The sequence below is a fragment of the Galeopterus variegatus genome, unplaced genomic scaffold (assembly GCF_000696425.1).
Source record: "Galeopterus variegatus unplaced genomic scaffold, G_variegatus-3.0.2 Scaffold109, whole genome shotgun sequence".
Lineage (NCBI taxonomy): Eukaryota > Metazoa > Chordata > Mammalia > Dermoptera > Cynocephalidae > Galeopterus > Galeopterus variegatus.
Genome location: NW_007726220.1, coordinates 387,848 through 401,065, shown reverse-complemented (window position 1 = coordinate 401,065; position 13,218 = coordinate 387,848). Strand labels below are relative to the sequence as shown.

Sequence of the window (13,218 nt, the reverse complement as noted above, 5' to 3'; positions counted from 1 at the left end):
TCTATAACCCATTCAGAATTGTGAACCTGAATTCAAGGAATATCGTTCATTTAGATCAATAGCACAAAAACATCCAACCAGAAACTGGTTTTCTTTGGTTTCCTCTCTGGCCTATCACCTTTTAGAGAGTGGCAGAAATACTCACAGGCAAGCTGGAGGGTCTTGACTGAAGGCTCAGGTTCATATCTTCTTGCCCTCCCTTATTGGAGGTCATTGAGGGGGCTGAGGATGCCTGAGACCCAAAAGAATCTTGAGATAGCTCCTAAAACAAGAAAAATAAAAGCTGTAAAGGCCTGGTAATAATAAACCATGCATGCTTACTTCATGGTAAAAGAGCTATGGGACTCTCTCACATGGGGACGCTGGGTGCGAGAGAAAGCCCAATTGCAAATATTACCTGAAGGCAGAAAAATCCAAGCTGCGGCTCTTAAGACAGGAAATATGAACAGTGGACTCTTTCTGATGGAATTGTAGCCCATTTATCACCACCCAAAGAGAGCTGTTTCTTGGAGTTAAATGCTAAGGTTTGGCTAACTACAAGTTACACCTATCAAGGAATGAGACCAATTAATTTTAAAAACAACAGGCCAGCCAGTTCTACAGCAAAGCCTTATAACACCAAGATCACAGGTTCAGATCCCTGTACCAGCCAGCGACCAAAAAAAAAAAAGAAAAAAAAAACAACAAAAAACTCATGCTAGAACCTCTGCATTAAAATGAGTATCGCTTCCTTCAAAGACATTGCTTTGGGACGAGTTATTTACTCCAATAATGCCATCAATGCACAAAATCTTTAGTGGACCTGTCATCACTCAGTCACCTCTCCTCTTTTGGCTCTAAAATAAAGAATAAAGCCCAAATTGTTATTTTCAGGCTTCATTACCTACATCTTGTTCACCAAACACCATAAAGAATGTGATATCAGTTCTGATAGAAATTTCAAATGAAGGGTTCCAAAATATTTTGAGCAACAGCAGAATGGAATGGCAGTTGGAATGAATGTACAGTAGAGTCTCCCAAAGTGACTGTTTTGAAAAAAGACCAAACTCACCTGGATGCTCAAGTTCTAATATGTTGATTAAAAAAAAAAAAAAAAAAATCAGGCCCATTATCTTTAATTTCTTATCTATGCAACTTTCCACTGCCCTATTTCTTCATCAGTAAGGAGAGCTACAGGTCCTTACACATTTAAGAAGGTTATGCCTTTATTAGTTCAATCAATCCAGTTAGCATGTTTACCCAGAGTTTAATTGGTTTTTAAGTGCACGTTAGAGAACCAATTTGTATGGCAAAGTTCTCAGACACCAACCCTCAGCTGTCTGCAGTCGTACACAGGGAAGGGCAAGAGGCAGGGGATTCTTACCTGTGGTGGAGGGAAGCGCTGCTGGGAATAGGCAGTTTGCTGGGACTGCTGAGACTGAGGCTGAGGATACGCAGCCTGCTGGGAGAGCGTCGAGGATGCTGGCTGCTGAGGTTGCTGCTGCTGGTAGGGAGACTGTGCCTGTGGCTGTGAGTAGGGGGGCTGGCTCTGGGGATGCTGCTGTGTCGTGGATTGCTGGGAGGGGTATGGAGTTGGGGACTGCTGATGTGGAGGCTGAGATGGCTGCTGGGAGTATGGAGGCTGAGAGGACTGGAGCTGTGGTGGCTGAGACTGTGGCTGCGGTTGATATGATGGTTGGGCATGAGAGGTCTGGGAGGGTGGTTGCTGGGAGTAGGGTGGCTGCTGCTGCTGGGGATGAGGACTTTGCTGGTTGTAATATGGAGTCTGGCCCTGCTGACCATACCCACTGGGGCCTTGTTGTCCATAAGGAGGAATCTGCAGAAAAGGAAAAGACACTTTTAGCACTGACTCTCTCTTTTTTTTTTTTTTCTTAAAAAGATGACCGGTAAGGGGATCTTAACCCTTGACTTGGTGTTGTCAGCACCACGCTCACCCAGTGAGCTAACCAGCCATCCCTATATGGGATCCGAACCCGTGGCCTTGGTGTTATCAGCACCACACTCTCCCGAGTGAGCCACGGGCCGGCCCTGACTCTCTTGTATGAAGAAAGGTGAGGTATTCTGTTAGAAGCTATGCCCTGAGGTTGGGTATAAAGGCAGGCCAGTCAAGCCTCACACTTAGAAGGCTCAGGGCTTTTCTACCATCCCTGTTTAAACTAACACAAGAAGGACAGCCAAGCTGGGTTATTAGTTGGTTTGTTTACATGTGGATTGCATTCATCCACTGAAAATTTATACTATTTAATATTTGGGCAATTTACATGAGTTCAAGAGCAGCTGTTTCCACCAATGAGCCTACTCCTTTTATCATGGCTTAGACTGTTTATATAAGTGTTAGGAATCTGTACCCTAATCACAACAAATAGTCAATAGCTAGCTGCCTAGCTTAGGCAACTGAAAACCTAGGGTCTAATCCAGACAGTGTGTCTAATCCAGATAGTGTGCAAATCGCTGAGCTACTTTGGTTGTCTCTTTCATTTAGTCTTCATTCAAAAAATATTTGAGGGCTTACTTGCACTAGGCACTATTTTAGGCAGTGGGGATATATACGGTAAGTAGAAAAAAAGAAAAAGAAAAAGAAAAACCTGCTCCATCTCTCCCTATTTTCTCATTGAAAAAGAAAAGTGACAGTATCCTATTTTCTATATTTAAGGGCATACTCTGCTTTAAAATCATAAAAAAGTAGAGTTGGATTTTATATTCTATCCCTCATCATTTTCAGTATGAGTATCACTCAAATATAAATGGTAGAATAATTTGTCAATACAAAAAAATGACAATAAAAAGATAATGGTTTCGAGGGCTGGCTATTTAGCTCAGTTAGAGTGTGGTCCTGGTAACACCAATGTCAAGAATTTGGATCCCTGTACTGGCCAAACGCATTTAAAAAAAAAAAAAAGGTCTGGATGGCCAGACAAAAGGAAATGAGGGGAAATCAACATTTGTAACAGCATTACTAGTATCTTTACTGTTCAATCTTCTCTTTATCTTCTACCCCAGTCCCTCCTAAACACTCATTTTGAACCAGACAGCTGACATGCTGAAGGCCTTCAGGAACATGAAGGGCACATGGTATGAATGGTTTTCTTAGTAACAGCAGTGGAAAGGTGTTCAGTCACTACCTTCCTTCATGCCCCTTCCTTCAGAGATCACCAGTGGGTACAAGCAGGCCAGCCAGGTCAAGAGAAAAAGACAGACATGTACAGCCTGTGGCACATGGGATGGTACCCACAACCTTGGACTTGAAAGTAGCACATTGTAACTAACTGAGCCAGCTAGCCTATGCTCTTGTCAAGAGGCCTGGAAGCCAAGGATACATTCTGAATCTATAGCTCAAAGACCAAATCCTGAACAGCTATGAGGGCCAAGGTAATCAGTCACCATCTACCTGCTGTGCATAAGAGAGGCTGCCCATAGCACTCTGCGTCCGGCCCTGCATGGTCATCGGGTACCGCTGTGGGGTCTGGGACCCATATGGCTGCCCTGGGTACCCATGTCCTTGCTGTGGTCCTGATGGAGGTCCCTGTTGTTGCGAGTATGGGTTAGTCCCGCCATATGGCTGAGGTCTCATCTTGCCCATCTGATCCATCGGACTGGATGGCTAAAAAATAAAGAGCATTTCATTAACCTGAAGCTTTGATGGCCTCTGGCCAATATGTAAACACAACCTAAGTATACAGGTCTTTTGAGTCTGTACACCACATAGGATACCAGTTACTATGAAAAAGTAATTGGGCAAATCCAGTAACCCTTGAGTAAGTCATTTAACCCTCCTTAGAACCTTGCTTTTGTCATACATAAAATGAAAATACCACCTATTTGTGAAGGCATCTTGCAAGCTAAAAACTACTTTGTACATGTGGTACTATTTGAGATCCAAGGATCAGGCCAGGTGTGGGGCAATTAATACAGGCCCTTCAGTTGGGAGAGGATGGTGCTGCAATGCACTGCTATTGACCTTGTTCAATAACACCAAAACTGATGCTTCAATACTATAGCTGGGAATTCAAATATATAAGAATCCAGATGTTTCTAATCTTCCAACAGTGAAACTTTTTTCTTGCACATCTGTAGCTTGTTTGCACTATGGCACAAGCAGTTAATTTTATGCTTTCTTCCAAATGAGCAATGAGGCTAAGTTACAGTTGTTGGGGAAACAGTAACTCTGAATTTAGAGCCTGTGCATCTCAACTAAAAAGTTCATCTCCTTTAATACTCAGGAGTTTGAGAATATAAAGAGAATAGAACTTTTGCCTCTTCACAGTTTTCCTTCCAGCTCTTTGTGGAGCAACAGGCTCAAACACCTCATTCACTTTTTGACATGCCTTTATTCTACTGGAGCTACATACGACAGAATGCCAGCACACCTTCCCCTGCCGGAGATAACCTACCTATATCTACTGGTGGTTTAGAAGGGAGGGGAGAGTTCCTCTAAGCACCTCTTAAATATACTGAAGTTGGGCTTGATATAAAACTTGAAAACTGAATCTTACTTAAATTGGAGGTGGGATAAATATCAATACTCTGGGCTTGAATATCATTAACTCTCAAATGAAGGAATTTAGTGGTTCTCAAATTTTAGCACGCATCAAAATCACTTTTTAGGACCCACTGAGTTTCTGATTCAGTAGGTTCAGGGTGGGGCCTAGGATATGCATTTGTACAAGTTCCCAGGTGATGCTGATGCTAACGGTCCAGGGACCACACTTTAAGAATCACTGGTCTAGGTTATCCCTAGGGTCTCTTCCAGTTCTGTTTTTCTAGAATTAATAAATTATTCTATAATTTAAGCTGTGTAAGACCTTAAACAATAACAACAAAACCTTCAAAGTAAGGGAGAGGGCATCTAAACAACTGGTTCTCTGTACATGTCCCCCTTTTTTTTTTCTTAAAGAGCTGCCATGAAGGAAAAGAGATAAGGCAATAAGCCACAGAAGCTGTTGTTGTAAATGTCAAGAAAAAAAACAAAACAAAACAAAAAAACAGCAGTTGAGTTCTTTCTTAGGCTACAGCTGAAATCTCAGCTAACAGAGTAATAGTGAGGAGAATATTCTCCCAAGCTTCTAAATCGGAGAGAATCATAGTAAAACTGTGTCCCAAATCACCACAACATGTCAACGTTATTAAAAGGCTGTTTCCAGCAATCCTATCTAAACAATCTTCTCCCCAAGTCCTGCATCTATAACAGAAGTTCCAATAATGTTCCCAATCATAATTGTAGAGCTAGATGGATTCTTTCAGGACTATTTGGGAAGTTCAAATGTAACAACAATTGGACTAGTGAGTCATAAATGTCATGAAGTCTTCCCCAGTACACCTGGCAATGGAGCCAAAATATCACCATTATCTCTTGTAAAGACTTTAGGGGTTTACATGGCCACGTTATGCCACATATCACACTGAGGGTCCTCACCTCATCCCAGACTGCAGCTGCTATCCATGTGGCCCTCAAGTAAAGAGACTCCATTTGCTAAACAGAGAGCCAGCCTGCTCTGGGTATCTCTGTCAGCCTAGGTCTCCCTACAACACTGGGGGCAGTTATTACCATGGTTACTATGGAGCTGCTAGGGCAGTAGCCATTAACCAGGGATGCAGATCGGGATTTTCTGTGAAGCTTCACAACTGCCTGAGCCTTTTCCTAGAGATTCCAATTTAGTGGGTCTGAAAGGGCTTGGGTTCCTCCCCGTGGGCCCCCCGCCTCCTCAAGATCCTTGAATGATTCAGATGTATACTATTAGCTAAGAACCAGTGACCTAGAAAAGCAATGTCCAATAAAATTTTCTGTGATGTGTGACTATTAAGTGCTTGAAATATGACTGAGGAACTGAATTTTTATTTTTATTTACTTTTAATTAATTTAAATTCACATAACCACATGTGGCTAGTGGCTATCATACTGCATAGCGCAGTTCTAGAACAATGTTCCCAAATCACTTTCATCATTCCCTGCTCAATAATAGCTCTAAATGTCCTACCTACTAAATCCTGTAAAGTATTATCACCTGGAAAGAACATAAAGTGTAGTAATTTGATAGACTTGGGTTTAAATCCTAAGCTTCTCACTGCCTGACCTTGAACATATCAGTTCTTCATCTGAAATGCACATAACACACTAAACTCAGTGGTATTTAAATGCCCAATAAATGGTAGTAACTATCAATACAGAAATAGTTTTTCCACCTGGCTCTAAAGCCCTCTGCAGTGTGTATGATCCATTCTCCACATTTTTTCAGTCTTACTCCAAGGTTCCCTACAATTATACATGCCCAGCTCTATGCACTGGCACCCTGCTCTGCCCTCCTGTCCACAATGGCTTCTGCGGAAACTCAACCTTTCAAGGTGAAGCCACTTCCCACATGTTCAGCACACTTTGATCTCTCACATTTCTAAGTGTCCTATTGTAAATTCAGTCAGCATCATAAGGTTTAACACTTCGTTGTAGCTAACTATTTCAACTAACGGATTGCATCTCTCAAGACTGAGTTCTGGGAAGCCAGAGATCAGGTATTTTATCTTCAAAATTCTCCCAAATACCCAAGTACAGAGCTAGGGCTCAGTAACTGTTCAACGTACAATGCTGCCCAATTGCAAGAAGTGGGTGGGGAATTCTATGGAGAGGAAGCCCAAATCAAACCATCCAGACGTAAGGCCACGGGCACACCCTAAACCTAAGACACCCTAAGATTCTGAGGGTGTTATTCTGAGGGTGTTATTATGATTCTGAGGGCAGAAAAAAATTGGATTGAACTAAAAGAGAAGAGGGGAGGATTAGAACAGCCAAGGGAGAACAAGCACACTTTGAGAATATCCGTACGTGCCCCCCCATACCAGGGAGATTTCAAAACTGCAAAGGTATCCCCAAACACACTGCTTAAAAACAAAAGGCTAAAGGCAAATCATGTTCTCCTCTCTCACACCAGGGGGCCTGTGCTCTATTTACATGGAGGCTATAAAGGGTTCAAGGAATCTCCCATCTCAACTTTAGGAAATCTTTGCAGACCAAAAATAAATGCCAGTCAAATAAATTCTTATTCTAAAAATAAAATTAAGATACTTCCTTTTTCTGATCACCGGATTTTTGACTCCTTCACCTCACCAAAGGCTTATAACCAACAAAATATGCAGCTTATTTAGCAAACTAATATATATTCAGTTCAAACAATCAGATTACTCTGGTCTCATGTCAAAATTAAACATCTGCTCATATCAGAAGGAGAGGTGGGTAGGGACTCCTGACATTTAAAGGCATTGTGAAAGATTTGTGATTTGCAGTTATAGATGAAATGCCATCTTCCAATCTCTCATAACAGAGAAGCTACCTTAAATCTTCTTTAATCAATTTTATTGGAAAGTAGCAATTTCAGACCAGAAAAATCCCTACTACATGCAAGATAAAAAAGCCAGTATCAGCAGTCTGCAGGCACAAGGCACGGGATGGGAAACACCAAACTGTAGCTGCAAAGAGCCAGAGATTCCACTCTGGGAAAGAGAGAGAGGAAATCCTTTCAATGGGAAACCACAGGAGTAGATTACTGTGATTACACTTCAAAAGCAGAGGCTCTGCCATAGAGACACATAATTGAGAGAAAAATGCTGCCCCTTGATCAGGGAAGTCAGGCCTGCTGGTATACACTCCCACGTTCATAAAAAATAAAAATAAAAAAGGGGAAAAGAGCCATAAGAAAACTCCTCATCGCTATCCACCACTTATCTCCTTCCAGATCATTGGCCATGTTATAAACTGCTTGCCAAATGAAATGCATTAAAAGATGCAGTTTAGGGGCAAAGGCAAGGATGCCTAGCAGATTTGTCCTTCTGAATACGAGGATACTTCAAAAGGTTCATGGAAAGATTTGTACTATATTTCAATTCCATTTTTCCACGAACTTTTTGAAGTACACTTCTATATTCAGAACAGCTTGCAGACAAACCACTTGCATAGTTTCCCTGCTCCAAGAAAATGGAATTACAAGCCCCTCCAAACCAGTCAGCTGTTATAATCCCTTACAACTTCTTTTTTTTTTTTTTAAAAAAAGATGACCGGTAGGATCTTAACCCTTGACTTGGTGGTGTCAGCACCATGCTCACCCAATGAGCTAACCGGTCCTCCCTATATGGGATCCGAACCCGGGGCCTTGGTGTTATCAGCACCGCACTCTCCTGAGTGAGCCACGGGCCGGCCACAACTTCTTTTTAAAAAAAATTTTTTTTAAAGATGACTGGTAAGGGGATCTTAACCCTTGACTTGGTGTTGTCAGCACCACGCTCACCCAGTGAGCTAACCGGCCATCCCTATATGGGATCTGAACCCGTGGCCTTGATGTTATCGGCACCACACTCTCCCTAGTGAGCCACGGGCTGGCCCTACAGCTTCTTATTGCACCAAAGAAAGCCAAAATGACCCCCAGAGGTTGCTGAGATAAAACAGACTGAACTTTAAGATGGACCTGGGCTGAGTGTCACATAACCAAAAGTAACCAGCTTGCTGCAACTCCCATATTAAACATAGCTACAAATTCTCCATCTGACCATGACTGGTTGAGAAGAGAACAGAGAGGATGGGGCCAAGGATTCAAAACATCCAAGCAGAGAGAGATACCATTCACCAAAATGCATCACACCACATGGTCGTGGCACCAGAAAAGAGAAACTTCATAATTTTCATGAAAGTCCAACTGAGGAAAGCCCCAGTCCCAATACAGAAAGGAAATGACCAGGCAGCAACCCTAAAGGAGCCAGATTCAGTGCCCAACACTGCCAAGGACTAGCAAGAATAAGGGTAGAGGATGGGCCAGGGGCTGCTGAAAAAGCATCCATCAGAAAAAGTCTTGACCACCACTTGTTCTGTCACCCTAAATGCCAACTAGTTGGGGCCAGTAAAAACCTAGAGCCATAACCTTGGATTCTGGACATTTAAATATAATTTCTTACTCTTTGTGCTTTCAATTTATTCCTGGCTAGATTTGTTGTATGACTTTTAATAATAACAATAAAAAAATGCATCTCTGGCTCTTTAACCAAAAGAACCCCCCTAATTGATTCCCACAGTAATTAACCTGCATTTTACCTCAGAGAGCGGTAGTTAAGGAAGTCGGCACTGCTATTTATAACTCATCTCAAATTGAGGGCAGACTGCCTAAAATCTAACACATCCCAGCTGTACTCCTGTTTGAACTGGGGCCAAGGGAATTTTTTAAAGCAATCTTGGCACCGAATGAATGACACCAACAGTATGAGAGCGCGAGTGGTTGTGTTGTGGTGACGTAGCATTGGAGGTGGAATGGGAGAGGGGGGCCAGTGTACTGTGATCCCTCTCGTGCATGCCTGCTGCTTGCTGAGTCCCAGTACAGTAAGCTGGGAACCGCCCACTGAGAGCCAAACACAGGAAAAGGCTTTTCCTGTGGAACGCCTTGAAGTGAGAAACACATGGCTAATCTGCATAAACTCGAAGCCACACCGCCCCTGCCAGGAAGGTTAGTGCTCGTAATCTCTGGCCATGAAGCTGGCTGCCTGGGAGGACTTGGACTGGCGCCTGATAACCCAGAAGGAGCGGAGAGAACAGATGGGTAAGGACCCCGGCAGAAAACAGCCCCAGTAATCTCTGGCCATGAAGCTGGCTGCCTGGGAGGACTTGGACTGGCGCCTGATAACCCAGAAAGAGCGGAGAGAACAGATGGGTAAGGACCCCGGCAGAAAACAGCCCCACGTCACGTGACTCGCCACATGGCCCCGCCAGCACAAACTATTGTCTGGCTGCAGAGCTCCTATACAAAGGCACCCGGCCTCCGCTTCCTGTAATGCCAGGGACAGGCGGCAGCTGTTGATCCAGTTCCTGTATGGGACCCTCCCCTGTTAAGAAGCATTCCAGGCAGGGACAAGTATAAAAGTTAAGGCCTCTCCCAAACAACAAGCTTTCGGCTTCCTGCCAGCTCCACGTGGCTCACTTAGATCTTAGGGTTAAGATCTTAACACAGAGTAGACTTCTACAAAAAGAACCACCCTTTGTACCCTGGTACACATGAATTGACCAGCATAAATCATTCTCATTGTTACCTCTCTCCCCAGCCGCAGACATTTCTAATGTAATGCCCCCTTATCCTGTCTTTTTTCACTCCTCCAGCACTTCATGGCCTGAGGACTGGACAAGGACCGTACCCCAACTGAGGAGAAACTGTCTAGAAACGTACTTGTTTTAGTTCTACCCCCAGACCCTGCATTCTAAAATAAAGAGACTACCTTTGTTTTTACTTTCAAATAGTGGGAAAACATGACTGCTTGTGTGACTTAGGACAATAAGAGAGTCTTAACCTATTTGGCTTCACCAGAGACATCATTAAAGATTTCCTGAAGCTAAATTGATGAAAAGAAAATAAATATCTGATCAGATTATAGCAACACCCAACCCAGGAAATCAAACCTACTCAGCCTATGATGCTTCTTCATTCATAACCTGGGAACGGAAAAACACCCCAGTTTTCTACTTCATAAGAGATAGAAAACAACTACTTCATTCTAGCTCTAGTTCATTCAAATTCTAAACAAACTGGTCATCTACCTTTGGTGACAGGGAAATCACCAACAACTAGGTTTGCAACTACCACCCAAAAAAAGTTTTAAAAAAATTCTTCCAGGGGCCGGCCCGTGGCTCACTCGGGAGAGTGCGGTGCTGATAACACCAAGGCCCCGGGTTCGGATCCCATATAGGGATGGCCGGTTTGCTCACTGGCTGAGCGTGGTGCTGACAACACCAAGTCAAGGGTTAAGATCCCCTTACCGGTCATCTTTAAAAAAAAAAAAAAAAAAAAAAAAATTCTTCCATAAGTTTCCAAGTTGAATAAAAATTTCCCAAGGTTAATGAAAAGTTCTGTTCACCCACTCTAGAAGATCAGGGCATTTTCCCCTTTACAGACTAAGAGCCCATTTCAAAGATATCACCTGAAGCACCAGCATGATCAAACCCCCCAGAAGAGGCTGCAACCAGACATGAGACTCATCAGGACTTTCCAACCTATACTGTGTATCTCAAAAGTGACACAGAAAAAGACAAAAGGACTTGCTCTCTCTCTCTGGCTCAGAGATATTTAGTCTATATCATGCTCTAGCCTTCCAGACCAGAAGATCAGAGAAAACTCATTAAGGTTAGAAAAAGGAGACCAAAAGTCATTGAATCATCCAGCAAACCTCAAAGAGATTATGAGAGCCAACCTTAATAACTACCTCACAGCTGTCCACCTAAAAGAGGTATGCCAGAAAAACCACAACCAGGTGGCTGGTATTTCTTTGTTTCTTCTTTGGCTCCAAAAAGAGCCCTTCAAATAAAGCAGCTAGAGCACCAAACTCATGAATTCCCCAACAAGTGATAAAGCCCTCTTCATCCACAGTGCTTTCATTAGCCATTTTTTTTTTTCAGAGAAAATGCTCTTCCTAAAATGATGAAGATTACTTTTTTGTAAGACCAAACTTAACTAATCAATTACTCCCTATTTTCAACTAATTACAAAAGCCTCCAAGGAAACCAAGCAATTTGTTTGGACAGAATTCCTCTTCGGACACTGCTTAAAACTCAGGATTATAAAAATAGTAAGGCCCCAGGAAGATGATTAAACAGGAACCGAAATGCCATCTGATAAAACTAAACATTCCCTTCTTTACAACTTTTTATTTCAACAGTAAGGTAGAAGTAAAACCTTGTGGAAAGAATACTAAACTGAGAGGCAGAATACCTGGGTTCCAATCCCAGTTCTCGCACACACTGCCTTGGGGAGCAGGCAATGCAATTAACCAGGTTATACCTCAGCCTCCTCAGCTACTCAGTCCAATCCTGCCCACCAGATTCTGCATCAGCTGATCTGGGATGAGGCGAGGAATCTATATTTTTAATCTCAGGAGATTCTCATGTACAGTGAGGGAGAATTTGGACTATATGGCCTCCCTCCAAAACTCCTGGCATCTCTGGCACAGAGTGACTCTAGAACTCAGACGCACATTCCGTTTCCTTAGCCAGAAAATGGTCTGAAGAAGGCAGTGCCTGGCCAATAGAGGAAAACCAGGAATGTGCCTCAGATTCCCAGATTGCCAAATAAGCAGCAATTTCAAAGCCAAGCTTTCCCAAATTCCTATACCCAGTCCCTAATTTTCTTGTTCACCTGAGCAAGTATCTCTAACATACAATATGCTTTACTTATTTCTCTCATTTACTGTGTGTATTCTTCACTAAATATAAGTTCCAGGAAGGTTGAGATTTGATTGCAAAATGAATTTTCCTACTTTAAAGTAAGAAAAGGAAAGGGGACTGTAATAGAGACGGTAAAACTCTAGAGGCCTTCCAATTCCTACCTCCATCCATGCTGAGAGGAAATGCTTTGGATATACATGGCAAGGCCTAGGCAGTGCTTTAAGAGTTCCGTCCCTGCAGTGCCTTCAACTTCTTTGTTTCCTCATCAACAAAATAGAGATAACAGTAGCAGCACCCTCAGGGTTGAATGAAATCAATTAATATGTTCAACAAACTACTTGTTCCTCAAATCAGCTAGACATTCTCCACCCTCAGAGCCTTTGTGTTCATCTATTCCTCTACCTGGAATACTCTGTCTCCTCCCAGATATTAGAATAACTCACTCTTTCATGTTAAATATCACTTCACCATAGCCTTTCTGGTGAACCCATCTAAAATTTTAATCCTGCACACTTCTTTTTTTTTTTTTTTCCTTTTTGTCTTTTTTCGTGTCCGGCAACAGATCGCAACCCTCAGTGTCGCGCCCGTACTGGACCGGGACCCGCAACGGGATCGCAACCCTCGGCGCTGCGCCCGCACCTCGCTCAGCCAGTGAGCAGGAACGGGTCTGTATGTGGGATCCGAACCCTCGGCGGGAGCGCCTCAGCGCTCCCAAGCGGCGCACTGCAGCAGTGCGTCACCAGGCCGGCCCCATTCCCTGAGCTTTTGAGGATGGTCTGCATCTCATTTGAACAGCAGATGCTCTTTTTGGGTGATAAGAACCTCTCTCCTTCTTGACATTTCTTATACAGCTCCCTTGAATTCTACTGAGCCTAGCCAGCATCACACTATTTTTTGCATCTAAAATTGTTTGTATTGAAGAGGAGGATGGATGAGATTGTTCAAAACTCTTTTCCTGCTTGCGGGGCCTGCACTGACCAGACTCTGTGCTGACCTTTAGTGGATGCTGCTGCTAAGAGTATTTGGCAGCTTCTTTTCTCACC

General features: G+C 43.1%; 1 protein-coding gene across 2 annotated transcripts in view; it reads right to left on the bottom strand.

The window, feature by feature from the left end:
- The window catches only part of ARID1A (AT rich interactive domain 1A (SWI-like)), a 72,125-nt gene that overhangs the window by 41,900 nt on the left and 17,007 nt on the right, over positions 1-13,218 (bottom strand). For both annotated transcript variants that reach the window (XM_008586200.1, XM_008586205.1), the window contains exons 2-4: positions 3,389-3,601; positions 1,364-1,816; positions 146-262 (exon numbers count right to left, since the gene is read on the bottom strand). In XM_008586200.1, coding sequence (XP_008584422.1) covers positions 146-262; positions 1,364-1,816; positions 3,389-3,589 — 771 coding nt within the window. In that variant the 5' untranslated portion in view covers positions 3,590-3,601. The remainder of the gene's footprint in view (positions 1-145; positions 263-1,363; positions 1,817-3,388; positions 3,602-13,218) is intronic.